The sequence below is a fragment of the Austrofundulus limnaeus genome, unplaced genomic scaffold, assembly GCF_001266775.1.
Source record: "Austrofundulus limnaeus strain Quisiro unplaced genomic scaffold, Austrofundulus_limnaeus-1.0 Scaffold22, whole genome shotgun sequence".
Lineage (NCBI taxonomy): Eukaryota > Metazoa > Chordata > Actinopteri > Cyprinodontiformes > Rivulidae > Austrofundulus > Austrofundulus limnaeus.
Window position 1 is genome coordinate 2,835,409 of NW_013952424.1, and position 21,921 is coordinate 2,857,329.

Genomic DNA, 21,921 nt, shown 5'->3' on the forward strand with positions numbered 1-21,921 from the left:
CGATCATCAGATATTGTCCAAGATTAACCTTCAGGGTGGATATAGCTCGCTAGCAGCCTCGCACCGATGACATAGTTGATGTCATCTTTTACCCAGAATGCTTTGCATGCAAAGAAAATGGCTCCATCTGCGTTAAAATATATTTTAAAAAATTTACAAAACTAAACAGCTACAGTATTTTTACAGTCTTTATTTTACAGTTAAAATAAACATTTATCAAATAAAGTTTAATGTTACAACTAATCATGGATCCCTTTAAAGAAAACAGATTTTTGTCTTACCGGTTTGTTTCTTTGGATCATCAAAAAGATCGGCTGAACTTATCGAAGAATTCCCTGCGAATCTCTCCAGGCGAGTTTTAGCTTCGTACTAACAAACAAATTAGTTTTAGTTTATTTTATGAATCTCAGTTACTACTTTTGTACTATGTGTTGTGACTGTGTACCTCAGAGTTCTCCTGTTTTCCAAAGTACATATCAGAGGAGATGGCTTTGACGTCGGCTCCGAACTTTTTCCGAGCTTCGCCTGAATCTGAGACGGGTGCCGGTTCAGCTTTCCTCCTGGTTGTAGGTCTGAGGAAAAAAACAAAGAGAAAAAATTCATTTTAGTAATACATTTTAAACTAACATTTTAGCATGTCTCATTCCTAAAACTTATTTATAGAAAATGTCTCACATTTATTGCTGCTAAGCTCTTTCTTCAAATGAAAAAGCACATTAGGAAGCTGTCGTGTAAAATGTGTTAGTCCGTGGGCTAGGGTAACTGTAACTACACACACACCATGCTGTCAAAGACATATATTACTAAACACTTTGGTACCTGTCGTCAAATGAAGACATGGAGGACATGAAGAAATCCGGCTCTGGTTTCTTACTCTCTTTCATCCACCCTCCTGCATCACTACCGTCTCCCCATTGGAAATCTGTAGGTTCCGTCTGATCCTCAAATCGAGACAGGACTCTAAAGGAAGAATTAGTTCAGAGTGAGCTTAAATAGAAAATACTTAAACATTAAATAAAAAAAGATTCTAGCTGCATCATTTTGACATTTCTCTAAAGAGGATAAAGAACTTTCATTTGCTAGTTCTAAGTAAATTAGAAATGATTGGGCTTTTATTTTGAAATGGAGGGTGGTTTTCTTCCCATCCAGTGAGCTGTCAATTCAAAATTAGAGATAGCAGCACTTTAAACTTTATTTAAACTTGCATTTAACTGTTTAACCTTGAGCTAAAGGAYCCTTCATCCGCATCATCTTCAGTAAATCGTCGGGCTTTGGTAGTTTTGGCTCCGAGTGGACTCTCCTGCTGGATGATGTGCATTTCTGACAACACAGAGTGTGAAACTCCACTACTGAAAGAGAGAAGAGCGAGCCAAGACAAAGAAATAAGAGCTAACGCAGAAAAAAAGAACAAAAAAAAAAAAACAACAGAGTTTTGTTTTATCTAACTCCGYCTACCTCCTCATGCCAAGACCCATGCCCAACCGCTCAGCTTGCTCCTTCTTCTTCCCCTCTAATCCCTTCAGCTTCTGCTCCTCAATTTTCTTCTGCTGCTCCAGCTCTTTATAAGCCAGTCGCAAGGACGGAGCGCTAAGAAAAACAACACGAAAGGGTCAGAACTGACAATAAAAGGAGACAGAAGGTGACTAAATACATTTATCAGAAACCGGAAGTGCTCTCACGTGGATTCCTCGGATGGGATATTCGTCTTTGCGGCATAAGAGCTCTCTTCTTTCTCTCGGAGTTTGTCGGCAGCCTGAGCCTTCTTCTCCAGCTCTGAGAAGCTCTGGCTGCTGACCTTCTGAGCTCCCAGACCGCCTTTTTTAGTAGCCAGCTACAAACAGACACATTTAGAAATCCTCAATCCTGTTTCAGAGCACAGCTTCAATTCAATACATCAATTCAGGACAGAAGCCTTCTTAGGGCACGGTACAGAAAAGTCGTTTTTTTTTTCTTGAACGTACAGTTTTCTTAGCTGCAGCTGGCTTCTTCTTGAGAAGAGAGGAAGGCTCTGAAAAAAGAAAATTATACATTTACATCATCTACAATTATTCTAAAAACAACTCAAATGTGCTTAAATAAAAAAAGGACGAGCTTTAATAGGAAAAATCTGAATGGACCTGGATTTTCTTTTGGAGAAACACTGAGCATTTCTACACTGGGACCTTCCTCCAAATTCCCTGAAAACAAAGTGAATGGTCAAATCATATCATTTTATTTGGCAAAAAGATACAGCTATTTTTTGAGTTTTATGCTAGATTATTTAATGGCAACGAACCATTTCGGTCTTCATTTTTGTCCTGGGTCAAAGGCTTCTCTGATGTGGACAAGCTGAGACTCATTTTGTCCAAATTCAAATTTTCAGGCGTAGCCTGGACAAAAAGAGAAAAAAAAATCATCCAGTTATTTTTCAGAGTCCATATAACATGTTAGACATGAGTAAAAGTGAGAAATAATAAAATAAATGGCAAACTAAAATGTTTTTAAAATATATGCACTTTTTGAAATTACCACCTCTTAAGCCCCATTACCTTTAAYTTCAGATCTGTCAGTTGAACCTGGACATGTTTGGTATCAAAAGAAACCTAAAAAATCTTGGCTAAAAGCTCAAGGAAACTATTTTTACATTCACCAAACWGTTCAAACGACAGACAGTTGAATCAGAAAGTAAATAAACTGTATACAATGGCATCATTGCAAATCTGTAAATACATTACAACAAATCTGTAAAAGGAAAAAAGTTTTGCCTTTATTTATTTAAAACAAGTTAAAGTATGTACCTAAATATGTTGTAAATTGTGTTGAAAGTTTTTTTTCCCCTCTTGATTTTGAGTCAATATGGTCCAACTGAAGTCCAATATAATTTCTCATTATTTTATATAATATATATGGTGACAAATAAATGTCTGGATAATTTTTCAAAAGAACAAACATTCAATAACAAGTCTTTTAAGGCAGGTAAGAAAAAAATAAATAACTTCTGGGTGCAAAAACTTAACGTTTCTTAACATTTGTTAATGGTACCTACATGGTCTGTCCTGTGCAGAATGRCAAAATGCAAAATTATTTCTTAACTAAAACCTCTGTAACTTTGCTCCAGTTCATTTTGGAAACATGAATCTTCGCACAGGTAATGTCCACAAGTGGATTTATGGTTTCCAAGAGTTTTTAGCCTGATTCTTTATGGTTTTAAATAGGTTATATACTGTCTAATGAAAAACATTTTCAGGCGAGAGTGAAAAAATAATAATAAAGTTATGTTCCATCCCCAATATCTCTAAAACCACAGCAGCTGTTTTAATACTTACATTTCTAATAAAATCTCCCAAGTGTAGGCTTTATTTTGATACCAAGATTATTTAAGTAGAGTTTGTAAATGCTAAGATAAACTCAATTACATTTTAGCATGTTTTTTTGAGCAAAAACTTCAAGAAAACCCCTTGGGGCTTAAGAGGAATTTTTCTCAAAACATTAATTGAAATAAAAAACTGAATAAACTGCTATGAAAATACACTTTTAAAAAAGGGTAGAACCACTTCTATAAAAAAGAAAAGCTAAAAGAGAAGATGTAAAACTTCTTATCGCTGAAATAACTTTTGCCCTTTTGTAATTCAAGTGCATGAACACGATTATAAATTTTCACCAGAATCGTCTTGTTTTAATGCGATGAGCTGTTTTATCTGCATAGGGTCACGTGAAGAAAACTGCTGACATAAAACTAAAATGGTTACCAAAAGACAAAACAAGGTCTGATAATCAAACATTGTTGCTTAAAACTTTGCAGCAAGACTATTAAATGGAGATAGTCCACAACATTAACCTACAGCTTATAAATAGTTTTTAAGAAAATTAATAATTTTCTACATAAACGATAAAAGACTAATAATCTTAAGCATTGTTTTAATTTCCAAAATGTTAAAAAAAATAAGATTTAAGAAGTGCAAACTGTTTGGAATAAGGTTTGACCCCTTTATACACTCCTATCAAGGTTATAAATAAAATTCAACCAATCAAATAAAACGTGGACACACATATCAGTGAGCAAACAGAAAACGCTGCTCTTGCTTATTATTATCTCTATAACTGATCCCAGCTGCTTATACAGGATGTTGATTGGTCTGGATGAATGGATTTATACACCCTGTAGAAAATGATTTCTTGTAGCCAGAAACAAATAACTTAAAGTGYCTCAAAGTGGACCTCAAAAATCCCATAAAAACCGAGGCAACCATCTGACAGCAAACTCGCTTAAAAAAAAGCAACTTTGTAATCATTTTAAACATTATAACACACAGGTGTCCWCACACACTCCTGTACCTGTGAATGTAGGCTGAAGAAATCCACCTGCTTGTCTCCTGGTGACGTTGGAGAGAGAGGAGCCTGACTCTCGAGCCAGAGCTGAGGTAAAGAAAAAAAAAAGAGCAGCACAACTGATTTAATTATCTGAACACCTTTAGCAGTTGAAGAGTGTCCGTTAAGCAAAGAGAAGCCAGAGTGTGCTTTGTTTAATCTCCAAGCGTCACCTCAGTGCCATGGCGTCTGGTAGCTTGTGTAGCCAAGGTCTTTATCTTCTCCCTGTACAGCTGGGCAGCCCGGCTGTTGTATTTGGTGTTCGCTGCGCTGGCCTGGCACCCATGTTGATTAAAAAACGCAATCTGCCACATAAAAATAAAAAAATAAAAAGAGATTCAAGTTAAACTGTATTTGTGACTTGCTGTGTTGGGATTAGATTTACTTCTGATACTCACCGCACTGGCATTGCCCCCAACCTGCATGCATCGGAGCTGAAACCAGGACCAATTAAAGTCCAGTTCAGTGGACCTGTGGAACAGAACAGGTGTTTTATGGGAACGTGGTTTTACAAACTAAATGCTGCCACGTCTGCAAATCTTCTCCAGCTAATGAAGCAGCTGTAATTTCCAGTATAATAAATAGAYGCATTTTTAAAATGAGACCCATATATTCACCCTACATCTCAYGGATTAAGGACACTCCTGTCAGGACAGTGATGTTTAAATTTCAGACAGAGAAGATGGATGGCTGAAGAGAGGTGTAAAAGAATAAATGTCAAACAAGATCAACTTTAACATAAAAAAGGAGGCCTCAGCTTTCCAGAACACGTGACCAAAACTATTGTCAGGACCAGGCTGACAAAGACCCTAATGACCCTCAGGAGGATGCGAGGGGAGTCGTGCTAATCTGCATGTGAATTCAGCTCGAGTAAACAGTTCAACCCTGCACAATCCGGTTTGGAAAGTTTACATTTTTTTTCCTTTATCTCACTCTTCAATTTACCCCAAACCGAAATGCATTCCTACAGCTATGCCCTGTCTTACCTGATGAAGGACAGGTGTACCCCCAAGGACCTGTGGGTCCCAGAGCAGTCGATGCAGAGGAACACGCCATAGGTGATGCTGGCCCAGCTGGGGTTTTTAGCTGCGCAGTCAAAACAAACCTAAAAGGCCAGAGAGCAAAGAATAAAACCTTATCTGAATTCAGACTTCAGAAGTCAATATTGAGTCATAGAAACATCATCATGAGGGTCTGAAGTGCATGTGGATAATTAGTGTTACAGGCGCTTCAGCTGTTAATAGATTTTGCTTTGCTTTCTGAAACGAGATGAAAACACCTCCTTTTTACTCAGGGTGTTAGCCCTGACGTCTTTTGTTTAGTTTACATTAGGAGCCTTAAAGACTTAGCCTAAAAAAAACATGGCTGTTAACTGTACAAAAAAATAATAAACTAAAATCATCTCGTTAAGTTTTTAAACAAGTGTTTACTTTGCCCTGAATTTTAGACAGGACATAGTTGAGCTGTTTCAACAAGCCCGACCTATTTTGAAAATGCGGGCAATTAGGTTTAAGTGGAGTCAAAACTAGCTTACAAGTGCTACGTGTCGGATTTTTGACCCAGCTGACTTCCTTGTTAGACACCGAACCGTCCGTTAAAAACAACCCACCTTGTTCGTAGGAACGGAGCGCAGTCGCTTGAAAATCGCCGAAATGTCCTGTTTCCTAGGTTCTGCCATTGTTCTGCCTCTTGGTCGTCAAAAACCTGCGCTGCTTAGAGGAATGGCATCTAAACAAGCTTCGTGTTTTTTCCCCAATAACAATCGAATGCGACACGTCAGTAGGAAAACGTTGGGCTCTCGCTCTGATTGGCTGAAAATGCCCCGTGGTTGTGTTATTGTAGAAAGGCATTCTGGGTAATGTAGTTTCTGAAACGCGGCAGGCAAGCTTTCTGAAAAGAAATTTCTCATTGTAAACTAAAACTATACTTCTATAAATGGAAATCTTCAAGGTGCATTAACAATGCAATTAAACGTTTTTTTAGTTAAGTATTTTCTTGTCTTTAAAAAAATTTAATCTAAAATACTGAAGAAATAAATATTTTAAAGTTTTATTTTAGATTTGGGAAATAAAAAGCTAAAAAAAGAAAAAAACACATCTGTACCAAGTGTCAAAACATTTTGCTGAATAAACTCATTTATTATGTTGTGACAACATTTACAGACATTCAATGTGCAAGTACAGCTGTTACTGCCTACTGACAGCAGCACGCCCTGAAAACATGTCAAAACATCCTTTTATTTTAATCGTTGACAAAGGCATCACTAAAATGATTACATTAGGTAATAATTAGAGCTTTCATGAAAGAGCTACAGTTCATTCCAGAATATTTATTAAAGTTGTGGGGCGAGAATCTGAACATCTTAGCTTTTAAGAGAAAATTAAGTGAATCATATGGTATTAGTTAACAGAATGCAAATGTCCCTCTAAAGAAAATCTTATTTACAAATGACAACAAATATTTGCCATAAAATTTCAGTTAATATACAATTGTTTTCAATCACAGCATCCTAACAAAAGTAGAAAAAAAGCACTTGAGGATTTATAAATTAAACATCAATCTCCAACTGAATGTCCTTTCATCGCTGACACTTATTTTTGTATTTGTTCAATCTAAGCATCCATTTACATGCACAAATTTAAGTTTATGCTTTTCTTGCTAAAATCTTTTCTACTTAAAAAAAAAACACTAAAAATTTCTTTAATCGTTTGACATTTAAATGGAGAAACATTCAGTGCTGTGTCAAAAATGAACTATAAAAATCCTACAAACCACAAATGACAAAAACGGTGGGAACGTTTCCTGGTCAGCCATTTTAGAAGGGGAATAAATCAGTGGTTGCACCAGTAAAAGTGAACAATCAAAGGCTGAAAAAAAAATTTTTTTTACAATCATTGATATACATTCATCTGTACTGACTTGAAAAACAAATTACTGAAGATAACCAATAGATCTTTATTTTTTTTAATAGGCAGAAGAAATTTAAAACTATGACAGGAATGACAGAAATGTTAAGTGCTCGTTTAAACACAAACTTTACATAAGGRCTTTTGTATATATTAAAAAAGTACTTAAACATTAACAAACTGAATTATTCACTAGTAGCTAATTCTGGTTATAAAAATGAATCTCCCTTAAAGAATTACAAATATTAAGTCTGCTAGGCAGGTTGTTCGACTGTCATCCCAGTGTTTTGTTCAAACAATATATATTTACATAAACTTTTAATATCTTCTCTGTAACAGCATAAATGATTTAAGTAACATATCTTACACAACTTATCTGTAATCTTTCTGGAAACATTTGATAACTCAACACTACTTTCCACTTCTGCCGTTTTCTTTATAAGATGGTCAACATGTAGAAAATTTCATGTGGTCCTTAAACAATGTGTCGCACTCCAGTTCTAATCTAGACTTTACACAGAGTCATTCAAGCTGAGCCTCTGTGTCCTTTAGAGCTGACAAAAAAAAAGAAAAAGAAAAAAATGTTCACATTTCTGGGATAATTCCTTATTGGATGTCCTCTACATAATTAGCAGGATAAAGACCCATTTGTCCGTCCTTGAGTCGGCCTTTGCACCAACCCTGATCATCCTCTTCTCCAATTTTGGTAAATTCATCACCTGGAAAGGGGTTAAGAAGGAATAAATATTAGTAATYGCCAAGAAAATTCAATAAAGTTCTAAGAATTAAATTTTTCATGCAAGAATTTCCATGCAGATTTTTAGTTTTGGTCATGTATAAAGTTCTAACTGGGATCCATACCAGATTTTTAGGTTTTGGAAAGCTGAAACATGAGGGGTCCTACCGCATTACCAAGCTTTTACCACGCTTTTCATTTACACACCTGCTTTAAAACTTAGCTCATCCTGCTCCTGTCCTTCATAGTCGTAAAGGGCTTTGACAGGAACAGATACAACTGGAGACTCAGGCTCGTCCTCAAATGGATTGCCGTCACCGTTAGCAGAGAAAGGGTTCCCAACTGGGTCTTCATCTGACCAGTCTGGAGTCTTTTCTGCACTGCTGACACTAAAACAAAGTAAACACTAAATTAACAAAAACTAATTCTAACAACAGTTGTTTTGTTTTCCAGAGCTTCTCGTTCCACATGCTGCATTGTAATAGTGCAAAGGTTGGAGTGGGATAAATACAAAAAACATACAAAGAAAAAAGCATTTCTTCCATGAAAATGTCTTTGGTTTCAGTCTACATAAGTAAAAAATAAATGTATTATTTATACAAGTATTTGGCTGAAGAGCGATAAAATAACTCAAAAATCTCATGCCATATAAGAGCATCCAGCAAAATAAATGCACACAATGATGAAGGGAGGCAAGGCAAGAAAAAAAAAAAAAGAAAAATACCAACAAAAGAGCATGACAACATAATATACACAAAGAAACAGCAACAAGAAACCAAGCAGCACAAATCATTGTGAACGCATGATTGGTGTTGGAACTTGGGCGGCCAGCAGAGGGAGCCACCTGAACAGAAAGAACACTGACCCAGCTGGAAAATAACAAATACATATCAACAAAAACGTTTTACAGTCAGGCTGATTAGCAGCTTAAAATCTGTTTGAGTTTGTTTGCTTTGCTACATCACTGGTAAATAAGTATTTATATTTGCATTTATGCATACGTCTTTAAAACAGCCCATTACAGAAAAAATAAACCATTTAAGCTAGTAATCAAATCTGACTGTAAGATGGAAATATTTCCYACAGCAGACATGCGCTTCCATACGCATATGTAATGTTCTGCAAGACGTAAAAGAAAACGGTTATGAATGAACGACGGACACACTGACTCGGTGTGAAATGCCATTCAGAAACCATGCAGAGCAGCACAAACTGCAACCTGATGAAAACAGAAACAACACAGGTGGGAGGCGAGTAACTGAGACGAAGGAACACAAGAGACGCGRCACGAATCCATGGAGTAAAGAAGCAACGAAGAAAGGGCAAGGAGGCTGCGGGTGGGCGGAGAGCTTTTCTCCTGTTCACCAACATTTTTATTTCTTCTTTTTTCACAGTGACGTGGTTTTCTATGGTCTGCTGCCGCTGCTGCTGCTGCTCCTCAGCCATCTCCTCTTCCTCATCCTCCTCATCCTCAAAGGGGTTAGAGCCCACGGGTGCTGTTTTAGTAGGTACAGTCAGGCTGACAACATGGAACACAGAGATGGGTTGTTGATGCATGCACATAAAAAAAACACACGAGGAGCTCACCTGTTAGCAACGAGCTAATCGACTCCGTGCGATGTTTTGATTAAAGCTCCTTGGACCATGACTCAAAGTCTTAACACTACTCATGCACTACATCTACAATCTAAAGTTAATACTAGAAATGGATTTTCTAACTCTACAGCCAAATGCAGTGCATGAGTTCAGCCACTCTCAGATGCAAGAAATAAAAATGAAAAACAATCAGAATGGTTTTGCTGATGTGCAATTTCTTTCACAAACRTACTTTAAAATAAGCAAACACACACACTGATGAAATTCAACTATAGTTGCAAATTCAGTGTTAGATAACATTAAGCAGCAGGCGTTGTTTCTTTGGAAAATGACAAGCATTTTTTAAAATTCTCTTTAGACAGTTTTTACTCAAATCTTTCCAATACGGTTATCTTAAAGAGGCAACTTCTCCTGACACTCAGCTGACAAGAGAGATGTTTGCCTTTCAAACCAAATCCTGTTCAGATATTTCACACCCAGGGGTGAGGCAAAGAAAATGGCACATTGTGGCTTTAACTGCATCACAGACCCACTAATTATTGTATTTACTAAAATCAACAACAAGCACAAGTAAACAGCGTCAACATATTTAAAACTTAGGTTGTTTTGCCTTACAATAAACACCAAGATTCAAAAACAAAGCATAAACTTCTTTGAGTAATTGTTACCTTTATGCCGTTTAGGTGAAAAAAGGCTATTTATTTTCCACTATTGTGACTTTTCTGCACCAGAGGAAAAAAAATAGTCTAAACCAGCATCACAGGAAGCACTTAGTTTCTACTCCCAGTTTACAGAACTACTGGACCGTGCACATCAGCTATCGTCAGCCCTTCAGAGTGTGGAGAGGAGAAACGTGAACGCCTTTGTTTACACAGTCACGCCACGCGCTCTCTCAGGGGAGTCTGTGGCGTTATTACATCAAACACTGCTTCAATGGGAGTCAGGAACAACGCAAACAAACAAATTAGACCTTTAATTATGAGTGTAAAGCTGCATCAGCCTGAATGTCTTTACATTCACTGTTTTCATGCACACAATAACTGTAAACGCTGGTGAACTGAGGGGAAGGTGATCAGTCTCAAGGTGGTAACAGTTCTAAAGTTTAGAGGTTAAATACTTTTCATGCCTGTCATTCCATTTGTTGACTCCTCTACACACACCGATTTCTATAAACACACAACTTCCTACAGATGTGCAAGTCACAACACATTCATTTAACCAACCTGAATTTAAAAAATGACACTTGTATCATAAACTTCTCTTTAAAATTCATGTCTAAAATCACAGCGTTGAGAGATTTGTTATTGCTTTAGTCAATTTTCTTAATGTGTCATTTATATGATAAAGTGTTACATCCTTAGTGCTGTTTCCACAACAATCCAAACTAAATTATTTTCAGGAACAATAACAATCTTATCAGCTTTGAAAGATTACATGCAGTTATTAAAAAAAAAAACCTGCAAATCAAATTTCGAGCTTTTCCATCTTGATAAGAGTTCATTATGATTTATCTAATGAAATTATTAAAGCTAGCACAAGCTTTTTTTTAAAGTTTAAAATAAAAACATGTTTGTTGGACCTGTCACGGTGTACCCCCACCTCTCGCTCAACGACCACCAGAGAACGCTCCCCAGCTCCCCACGGCCTTGAACTGGGACAAGTACAAGCTCTAGAAAATGAATTGCCGGCTGAAAACCCCTCTTAATCTCTTGGTATTAATTAAAAAACAGCTTCTAGTTCAGATGTTTAAGTTAAAAACATTAATCCTGTTTCTTTGAACTTCCAAGTGCTGATAAATAATCCTCATGAAGGTCTGTGTGTGAGAGAGAGAGAGAGAAATATTTCCACATTGCTTTTGGCAGGACTCCAGCTATGTAGCAGCAGACTTCTGACCCCCGGGGGACAACTTTTTCCACAACAAAAAACTAGATATTTGCTGTTGCCATGAGAATATCCACTTAAGAACATGTCATTCCTATAGCATCTCTTATTTAAGATGCAACAGCTTTACTTTAAAGAAAGACGTATTGTATGGTACATTCGATTATCTCTGGTGCTTTGAGATTCGTTTTTTTTTTTTKTTTGTTTGTTTGTTTGTTTTTTAAGGAACAAAGAAGATTTCTGGTCAGAACTATACCTGCTGCCAGTCTTTGCAGGCTGAGCAGGCTGCTCTGATCCAGTCTGGCTGATTCCGGTCAGCGTGACGCCCTCTGACGGCTTCTTCTTTTCTCGTCTGCTGAGTGTTCGGTTCAGGTCTACGGACCAGTCCTAGGAGACAAACAAACACACAACAGTCAGAATCTGGAGCTGACACTGCGAGGATGAGCTTTATCATGCCTCAAAACCAGAAGAGGATCTCACAGACATGTGAGACACAGCAGTACACGCCTCATAAAGTCCTAAACCTCTTTAATCTGTGACACTGACAGGACTGTAATGCTGACAGGACTGTAATGCTGTGCTTGCATGCATGTGGATGAAATAAAAGATAATAAACTGTTTTCATCATCTACTGAAAGAAGAAAGTAATTTGCCCACAGTCACAGGCATCAGAGAGTGGAGAACAGAGAAAAAAAGTCCAACAAACATTTGGAGTCAACCCCAAACAAGATGGCTGCCACAGCTAATTAAAAAGGACTATATTAACCCAGTCATGTTTACAGATGCTGAGCTAAAATCTGACTGGTAGTAGCTGAGCATCACTCCTAAACACTGAGCTCTAACCACTTATCCTTACACATTACAATAAGTCAAYTCTGCCCGTCTGTTAGCAGCATAAATAATGAACCTAATTCAAGCCAATTCAAGATGGCTGCCACAGCTAACTGATCTTAGCMAACACYAAAATGGCTATAAYTTGACTAACTACAAGTCAAATTTACAGATATTGAGCTAAACTTTGAAGCTGTAGAAGCTGAGAGCCATTAACACTACATACCTAACAAACGTCACGGTATCACATAAAATTGTGCATAATGTTGTTTGCAAGCTACAAAGGTTTAAGGAATGATAGTTTTTAAATGCTAATGACATGTTATATTTATATTCATAAACCTTCATGTCCTTTCTAATCAGTATAGAAATAAGTGGTTATCTAGGCTCAAAATATCTTTCTGTTTGGATCAAAACAAGAGGTGTAATCACACAAAGTGGTGCTGTTCTCATAAACAGAAGTAACAACTTGGGAGAACTCTGGAKCAGAATTTAAAGGTTAAAAAAGCACAACGTCATTCGAGCTATTTTGCCATCCAGGAAACTGTGGTCAAAACCCCTTAACTACCAAAGGAAACGGAAGCTGATGTGTAACACACAGCAGAAGGTTTGCCTGAAACAGCAAAGCTAAATCTGTATAAATTAATCAAGTAAACAGCAAGTAAATATCTAATTTAACATACTCGATGGATATTAAAAAATAAACAGAACCACGCATATTAATGGAGGCAGTAAAGTGAAAGTGTTAGTAGGATTGTAGGATTTCCCCCCCTGGCTGCTGTGAGAGAACAGCTCCCATGCAGAACTCACTACAATGGACCATCTCTTAAAGGAGCCGAGTTGTGACCAGTCCAATTTCTGTCAGATATGAGGAAAGGGACGTGAGTGGAGTTATGGTGACGACAACAGTCCAATTCTGCAGCTGTGGATCTGTCTTTAACAGAAAAGCATCTAGAAGCTTGTGAGGGGGTTAAAGACCCTGTCACACAATAATGTTTTAGACAACTTGTGCCAACTTATGGAAAGTTTGTTCAACTTTAAAAATGTCTAAGCTGAGAATGGAATAAAAAAAATCTACACAATGACACTTTTTGGTGTATACATTGTAATGCTAACAATTAGACTGAATATATAGATGAGTAAAATGAGTAATACAGTTGTCTGAGATTTTCTAAAATTGTCTTCTGAGCTAAACCAGAGTGAAAAAGTGGATTAATAGAGTAGCAAAACCTGCAAGAACACCTAGCAGTTCAAACACATGCAGGATTTCTTTTCCTTTTTGCATGCGAAGTTGTGGTAAAGTACCTCAAACTGGGGCCAGTTCATTGGCATGCCAGGGCCGTGATTGGACCGGAACCATTTCAAGTCCTCTTCAACATCAGTAGCAGAGATTGTGTCTTCCAGCGTGTGGTAGACTGTCTGGAATCTGCATCATTACAAAGCAGGAGAACTCATGGATCTCCTAAATGAACTACATGAATTTAAAAACGAGTGAGATGTGACACCTGTACGACGTGTCAGTCTGACCTGGAACTGGATGAGAGGTCCAGATGCCGCTTCACCTCCAGAAGCACCTCTTTGAAAAAGCGAATCCGTTTGTCTTCGAACTGCTGCGACTGCTCGAACACTTGCTCCATGTTCTCCATGTACTGAGGGGTCAACTTGTCGAGCTCTTCAAGGCTCTTCTCGTATCGTTCTTTCGCCTAACAAAGTCATAAACATCCACAAGCAATTTTCAGAGAAAATACATCTTGAACGTTTTAACCATATGTAGCAGAAGAGGCCCCACCTTCTGCACCTCCTGCTGACATTTCTCCAGTTTTTCCTGGAGTTTCTTCTGAGTGTCGGGGTTGTTGTTGCTCTCCAGTTTGCTGTTGTTTTCTCTGCTGGCTGCTAACTTTTCTTCCTTGCAGGCTGCGTGGTAAACTTTCTTCAATGTCTCTACCTGCAGGATTCAAACAGTAGATAAAAATTAGGGAAGCACACTAAATTGTGGTTTTACTTGACAAAGTTTTGGACAAACTACAGTGTGACCTGAGATGAACACAGAGCAGCCATGTCCCACATTAACTACTTAACACGAGTAATATTCTAACAGGAAATTACGCTTTATTATATGAGTGGAAAACAATCAATCTGGACCAGAAAGATTGTTTGTTTTTTAATCAACACTCTGCCTATATTCCACAATCAATTGAAGTCTAATTTCCTATTTGTTTCTTATCGGTTTCTCTTATCTGCCTGGTAAATCAATAAGACTACAAACTGTTTTTGCTCTGAAGGTGTTTAATCACCAACCAAAATGTCTGTCCTCTGTTGCATCACAGACAGGAAATGAGGGGAAAGACCTTTAGGCTGCAACACGATGAGCAGTTCTGAACAGGCTGGTACTCACACACATGCACAGAAAGGAATGCAAAAACTGAGATGTAAACAAGCTGCAAAATGTAGTCGATGATTCATTGACCTGATTCTGAACTAAGAGTCACTTGTTTCCCTGCAAACCTTCCCAGTTTCCTTCCTTTTTGTCAACTCAAAAGCCAAACAGGACAACAGGTTGGCACGATGAGGCTCAGGTCTGACATTAATGTCTAGTCTAACATCAACAGTGACGAGCTGCTGCTCTTCTTTGCAGGTGTTGTTTAGGAAGTAGGTTGTCATGGTGAGAAAACAATGTTTAGTCGGTGAAATGTAATCATGGGAACTGAGGGGTGAAAATTACAGTAATAGGAATAAAACTAACTAGATTGTTGGCAGTGTAGAGGGAAACTAATGACACAAAGTGTGAAATTCTCACCTCTTTCAGTTTCTTGGCCCACGGTTTCTGAGCCTTGCGGAAGCCGTCCTCTGCCTCTTTAGTTTCCTTGAAGCCGCCGATCATCTGTTTGTGGTACGAGTCTTTCTGCCAGTTCTTCAGCTTCTCGTAGTCTTCGCTCATTAGCGCTGCTTTCACCTCTATGTGGAGCTCGCTAACCTTCTCTGCCTCGGTGCACAGGGCGGTCCACGCTTGCTCCAGTGTGCCATACTGAGGACCTACAGACAGAGTTATTGATGTAATATCCATATAACATGTTTACTGAGAGCAGATCCTAGACTTTCTTAATAAAATACTTTGACAGTATAAAAAAGTAGGAATTTAGATTTTTTTTTAAACTAGCTTTCAGCACGATTTACGCTCCTACCTTTCTCTATAAGCTGCCGCCAGCGCTTTCCCCATTCTGTGAGCTGCAGTGCGTAGGCCTTTTCAATGCGAGCCCGTTCATGAATACAGCTCATCAGATCGTTACAGAGCCGATTGCCATCATCAACACGCTTTACTGTGCGTTTATAGTTACCAATCTGAGAACAACAGAGAAACACACAAATGCGTGATGAGTAAAATGGCAGTTTTGCACTTCTTGTCCACTCTCAAATCGTTCCTTCTGTAATGAATTAACTTATTTCGAAATGTCAAACTAAGCAACAGCAGCGTGTTTTGGTTGTGTCTGCTGGTGTTCATTAATTCATTTGTTTTATGGGCAGAGTTGTAAATGTTTACTCGATGTTATAGAAACTAGTTTTCCAAATAGAAAGGAACGAAACAGATCTGTTTTGAGAAGCTGTCAGTGTAAATAATAATAATAATAATAAAAAAATTAATTAAAAAAACTGGAAACATCTCACCTCCCAGAAGCTATCACTGGAAACATCAATCATGGAGTCATCATAGGTGCCCGACATGGCTGCTGCCAACAATTACACACAGTGTGCTGAGCCTGAAAAACAACAGAAATAACACACACAAACCCAAATAAATCAAGATAACTGAAAAAAACAAAAAAATACAACTGCATTCATTTTTTCACATATTTCTACACTTACAGTAAAATTGCACCCTAATATAACTTGGGTTAGTACTTTCTTTTCTTGACAGAACTGTGTTTAGGGAACTGAATTATAAGATAATAAAGAATTGGAGGAGCGAGTTAAAAATGTATGTATATAAACATCAGCAGAAGAATTTGAGTTAATAATATAACAGAGATATGAAACATAAAACTCAATAACTTTTAGCCTAAATGCTAAAAAATGCACGCTTTTTTGTTTTTTGAGCACAAATTGTAACCAGAAACCTGCAGCTGAAAGACTAGAAGTAAAATCTGTCGTTCTGATATCAGAACATTCCTGAGAGATCAACAAGCTGTGGATCAGAAATGAATACCAAAACTTCAGGCACAGATAGACTGCTRTTTAATTTGAACATCTTATCAGCAGGCAGATGTTTTCACCAATTTTTAATAATCTATTTAAGCCTGAAAACTGAGACTTTTATATAAAAAGTGAAATTGTTTTTAATGTTTTATGTCTTGTCACATTATCCTTTAGTCTTTTTTTGTGGTTTGTTTTGTGTGCAACATTTTGCCCAATGACATGTTTTTAAATGTGCTAAAGAAATGTGATTTGATTTAAAACATATCAAACTGAAGCCACAGTGGTTTGTGGCAGCACACAAAGCCTCTACTTTAACAGAGGCAGAGAACAAGAAGCTGTCGAGGACACACAGCAGGCGGCTTCCGTTTCCTTCAGAYGGCTACAAAGGTCGGTTCTGTTACTCCTCTCCATCATTTAAAGCTCAGCAGCCCTCATCCAAACACTCCCTCTTTCTTATTCACCCCCCTTGGTTTTCTCCTCCATCCTCTCCTCTCACTTCCTTATCTCCTTCCCCTCCGCTCCTCTCTCAGCCTTCAGACCAAGTCTCTTGTGCCAGGATTTTCAGACTGACAATAAGCATCAAGATGAAAATACGTTCACTTGGAGATCATTCGTTTTGTTGCAGTTTACATCCAACAAACGAGAAATTCTGACACAGCTGCAATGTTTGTTTTTAATTTTAGCCCAAATTATCACCAACATTACTGTCTTTGCCAAGTGCGATCACACAGAGCTTCTTTCAGCAGAGGACGACAGCAAAAAGACGAAGGCTACTTCGCAGTGTGTGTGTGTCTTCATCAACGATCAGTGGCCCGTGCCCTCAGAGTGGTTCTTGGACAGAGGACAGCTTTGTGGTTACCACAGCCCAGAGAGACAAACGGACAATTATCCCTTTAAGTGTCTGAGTCTAAAGTCAAGTCAGTCAAGCAGCAAAATGTACAAACGAATCGAAAGCAGCAAACACACAACAAATGTTATCTGTCACAAAAAAACAGACTTTAAATTAACTTCTTGTGAATCACGGCTTTGACAACAAACCGGGTTTGCATTTTAATACATCAATTACTATAATAACATTTCTAACTTTTCTGATCAATTTATGATCAAGTTTGTATAGAGAAAGTATGTTAGAGTGATAAAGAGTAAGCATATAAGTTTTAGTAAATAAAAGAAAATTAAAGACACACTGCAAACACGGAGCATAAAAATACGTGTAAATCACTCCTATGTTTCTGTTCTTTTGGCGTCCCCTCACCAACTATTCTTAGCTTTTTTTCACTGCTCAATCTGTTGGAAAAAAGAGAAAATCAAGGGAGACAATGATGTTTGAATAGTTGCAGAGCAGAAATTTCCATGAAGGGCACACACCTGTTAACCATGAGGGTGACAAATAATTTAAACTTACCCAAAAAAACAACAACTAAAACTTAAACCCTATGTTGGATGGTAAAATATAAGAAAAACTATTACTTGTGTAACAGCAGGTAATAAATAACGTTAAACAGAGAAACTCACTTGAAAAACTATTTCAATTGAATTCCTTCAATACAAAAGCTCTCCTTCTTTGTACTAATAAAATAGAYGGCAAATGGAAACAACTGTCTGCACACCCCTCACAATGTTACACAGAGGGACTGTTTTAAACAATTGAATGGAGCCTGACCCATAATAACTGTAAACATTGTTGTTGACGGAGCTGCGGTCTGAAGTCCACCCAGTYTAAAACTCTGCAGGGAAATGCTAGAAAGATCAACACCATCTATTCCTGTGCACAAGTAAACGAAGACCAAAACACATGGGAATCTGTTGGATATAAAGGGGCAGTGAAGTGAAGATAGTGCAATCTAGCACTGGAGTTTTAAGGTGTCAAGTGAATACAAATGAAGGATTTCTTCAAGGCTACAGAGTTTCTAAGATTACAAGCTTAAAGAGATTACATAATCAAGCATAACGATATTCACAAAATGTTGATAAGAAGTTGTACTACTAAGCACAATGGAATCTGGTTGTTGACAAAAGTCTTAAGATAGAAGTGAATGCATTCCTAAGAGCTTCCATGCATTTAGTGAGCCTCGGCTTGTTGTGCAAACTCAGATGCCATGACTGCACATCTAATGCACCAAAATGTATACAGACCAGACTAACTGTTTTCATTTTAAAATGGTATCAGTGTTGGAGTTTTCAAAAATATCAGTCAGGCATTAATCTAAGGCGCAGGGGTAGTGCTGGGTGGTATACCGTTTTGTACCGAATACCGGTTTTTATTTTTGTTAGGATATGAATTTTCTGAATACCGGACATTCCGGTTTAAATAGCGGAACGTTTCGTCGTGGCCGCCAGTGAACTGTTGTTTCCCGGGGAACATTTTTCCTTGCTGCACCGCTATGTGCGTTAGCATGCTAACGTTTGGAGCAGCTAGATGCAGCCACGGGTGGCGATTCCACTGCTTATATTGACTGACGTTTAAAAAAACATCCCGTTTTCACCGTCGCTGAATGTAGTAAACACCTCTTCAGTGACGTGCACAGTTAGATTTAACGTGGTTAGTTAATATGGAGACGTTATGCTGATGGAGACTTAACGTGGTTCTATTGTGAAAAGCCTGCAGGAAGTAGTTCATAGTGGAGTTGGAATTGACTGGTGTGCAAGGTGAGTCGTGCTGATAGGCTTTAATAAATCACAAAACAATAAACCCGATCATAATCTTTTCTTAACCCTCCTCCTTCACGACTGGACCAAAATGCGTGACTACTGTCTCCAACCACCAGTCAGAGAAGAACAGACACAGAGGAGGGAAACAGAGACACAGACAGAGGTACAGTAAAAGAAAAAAGTCAATAAGCAGGGTTTGTACATTTTGTTATCAGCTGAGCTGTGATGAAAAGAAAAATACCGTAAAACCGGTGAAAATGTTGAAAATACCGTGATATAAAATTTTGATCATATCGCCCAGCTCTACGCAGGGGTAACCATAGCATTTATGATGATCTCATGTTTTAAAAGAAAAAAACTATTATTCAGACTCCCTTAAAAGGGATCCCTGATTAGTTGTAACATTAGACTTTATTTGATAAACATATATTTTAACTGTAAAATAAAGGCTGTAAAATTACTGTAGCTGTTTAGTTTAGTAAATTATTAGTTTAGTAAATTATTTAAAATATATTTTAACACGGACAGAGCCATTTTATTTACACACAAAGCATTCTGGGTAAATGATGACGTGGATTGGTCCTCGATGTGAGCGAGCTATATCCACCCTGAAGGTTAATCTTGGACAATATCTGATGATCGACTMTTTTAAATGAAACCAGAGAGCGTTGACAGAGAGGAGAAGGTAGAAATGACTCAGCCTGTAACTGAAAATATAGATGGAGGACAACAGAGCTGCTTCATGGAAGAAGAACCTCAGCTTAGCCTGTTAGCTTTTGAGCTAGCGCCAAYGCTATATTGCCTTATATGTATTAGCTCAGTGCTAGCGTGACAAACAAGCTAAACTGAGGTCCTCCATCCATATTTTCAGTTACAGGCTGAGTCATTTTTGTGTTCCCCTCTCTGTCATGAGGATGGAGGACCTCAGTGACGAGAGGAGAATGTGTAGCGCTGAGCTAATACATATAGATGGTGATAGCATCGGGGCTAATGCTAAAGCTAACAGGCTAAGCTGAGGTTCTTCTTCCATGAAGCAGCTCTGTTGTCCATCTATTTTTTCAGTTCCAGGCTGAGTCATTTCTATCTTCTCCTCTCTGTCAACGCTCTCTGGTTTCATTTAAAAGAGTCGATCATCAGATATTGTCCAAGACTAACCTTCAGGGTGGACATAGCTCGCTAGCAGCCTCGCACCGAGGACCTATCCACGTCATCATTTACCCAAAATGCTTTGCGTGTAAATAAAATGGCCCCGTTCGTGTAACATATTTTWAAACTTTTAGATAATATAAAAATGCTGAGGTTTTTTATTATTATTTTGACTAGATTAAATCAGCAGATCAACAGGTTTTAATCTGACAAGCAAGATATTCAAGGTTGGTCCTGAAAAGTACAACAGAAACCATTCCGCACATTAAATCACATTTTAAACAAGTTGGCATTTAAAATATTTGAGGATCATAGTTATTTAAACAAAATAAAAACACAATCAGGAAGATACCCAAAATGGCACATGCACAAGTCCCTGCTAYGTCAACCTTTTAATCCATAAAAATATGGAAAGGTTGATTATTTCTGAAGCGTGATTTGGAGAGCAGCAGCTTTCAGCCTGGATCCAGAAAGAAGCAGCACAGACAAAGGCAACATTAGATGATCAAATGTTACAAAACACACAAAAAAAAAGAAAAAAAGCTCATTATAGAGCTGACAGAGAGAAGAGCTGAGTCACAACAAGCATCAGACGCAAGATGACCTCAGCAACACGTGCATCGGGGGCAAAGTAGATTAAACAAACGCTGCAACAGGAATACCAAAGTGGCGAGCTAAACGTAAAACWGACAGCTGGCTGCACACAATATTATGTATAAGAGCACCACTGAGCCCTATAAACTACCAGCAGACTCTCTCTTCACTCCATGTTTATGTTTCTCAAATGCTCTGGGATTTCTTTTTAAACAGCTTCATGAATGGAGCTGAAAAGCAGGAAACAACAGGACATTCAGAGGGAAATGATGAGAACACAGAAAGCTGACAGGTACAAACACGCCAGCAAGACATGTCACAATAATACAGAATTGTTTGTGACATAGTGTGTATTCTGGCTGATTTTTTTTTTAACCACAAAACCAAAACGGTGAAAATAGTAACCAGCCTGTCAATAGAGACATAGTCTTTATGAACAGTGTGAAGTATTACAGAATAACCTAATTCTATGGAGACAAAACAAGTCCAATAAGTAGTCCGTGCTTTATTTGGYTTCCTGATAGTCACCGTTTCATAGCATGACATTAAATAAACTCAAACAGGGCTAGAAACAAAATTAGGGGTGTCCTGATACCGATACCAGTATCGATATCGGGTCCGATACCAGCATCAAGTACTCATACTCGTAAAAGCCGGCCAATACTCTTAACCGATACCGCTTTTGTCCCCTTTTTTGTTCCTCCTGTGCTGCGCTGCAGCACAAAGGGTAAACAACAATCCATACCAGGCGGGGGCGCTAATGCACTGACAAGTTATTTCCGACCGCACCCCCGAATAACAGAAGAACAACGATGGCGGTAGAAGAAGAAGTAACGTCGGCAGTTTGGATATATTTTAAGATCGGCACGGAGGACACCAAACAAGCAGACTGTCTGCTGTGCTCTGTTAAACTGTCAGGGGGAGGAGCGAAAGTTGGAAGTTTTAACACCAGCAATTTGATTCAACATTTGAGGACAAGACTTGACAAAGAATTCAAAGAGTTTCTGCTGCTAGCAGTAGCCTTCATAAACAGCACTATGC

The 21,921-nt window shown here is 38.1% G+C and overlaps 2 protein-coding genes across 4 annotated transcripts in view; both read right to left on the bottom strand.

The window, feature by feature from the left end:
- The window catches only part of arfgap3 (ADP-ribosylation factor GTPase activating protein 3), an 8,383-nt gene extending 2,270 nt beyond the window's left edge, over window positions 1-6,113 (bottom strand). Inside the window, exons 1-14 of one of the 2 annotated variants that reach the window (XM_014004232.1) lie at window positions 5,957-6,113; window positions 5,334-5,452; window positions 4,746-4,818; window positions 4,521-4,652; window positions 4,315-4,395; window positions 2,276-2,369; window positions 2,118-2,177; window positions 1,962-2,008; window positions 1,680-1,831; window positions 1,456-1,587; window positions 1,221-1,349; window positions 820-960; window positions 446-572; window positions 282-369 (exon numbers count right to left, since the gene is read on the bottom strand). In XM_014004232.1, coding sequence (XP_013859686.1) covers window positions 282-369; window positions 446-572; window positions 820-960; window positions 1,221-1,349; window positions 1,456-1,587; window positions 1,680-1,831; window positions 1,962-2,008; window positions 2,118-2,177; window positions 2,276-2,369; window positions 4,315-4,395; window positions 4,521-4,652; window positions 4,746-4,818; window positions 5,334-5,452; window positions 5,957-6,025 — 1,444 coding nt within the window. In that variant the 5' untranslated portion in view covers window positions 6,026-6,113. The remainder of the gene's footprint in view (window positions 1-281; window positions 370-445; window positions 573-819; window positions 961-1,220; window positions 1,350-1,455; window positions 1,588-1,679; window positions 1,832-1,961; window positions 2,009-2,117; window positions 2,178-2,275; window positions 2,370-4,314; window positions 4,396-4,520; window positions 4,653-4,745; window positions 4,819-5,333; window positions 5,453-5,956) is intronic. The other variant, XM_014004231.1, reaches the window with a different exon arrangement.
- A 351-nt stretch (window positions 6,114-6,464) lies between these two features.
- pacsin2 (protein kinase C and casein kinase substrate in neurons 2) overlaps window positions 6,465-21,921 on the bottom strand; it is an 18,429-nt gene continuing 2,972 nt past the window's right edge. The window contains exons 2-11 of one of the 2 annotated variants that reach the window (XM_014004234.1): window positions 15,961-16,052; window positions 15,480-15,636; window positions 15,095-15,330; window positions 14,087-14,242; window positions 13,825-14,000; window positions 13,603-13,723; window positions 11,723-11,853; window positions 9,359-9,508; window positions 8,197-8,378; window positions 6,465-7,972 (exon numbers count right to left, since the gene is read on the bottom strand). In XM_014004234.1, coding sequence (XP_013859688.1) covers window positions 7,860-7,972; window positions 8,197-8,378; window positions 9,359-9,508; window positions 11,723-11,853; window positions 13,603-13,723; window positions 13,825-14,000; window positions 14,087-14,242; window positions 15,095-15,330; window positions 15,480-15,636; window positions 15,961-16,017 — 1,479 coding nt within the window. In that variant the 5' untranslated portion in view covers window positions 16,018-16,052 and the 3' untranslated portion in view covers window positions 6,465-7,859. The remainder of the gene's footprint in view (window positions 7,973-8,196; window positions 8,379-9,358; window positions 9,509-11,722; window positions 11,854-13,602; window positions 13,724-13,824; window positions 14,001-14,086; window positions 14,243-15,094; window positions 15,331-15,479; window positions 15,637-15,960; window positions 16,053-21,921) is intronic. The other variant, XM_014004235.1, reaches the window with a different exon arrangement.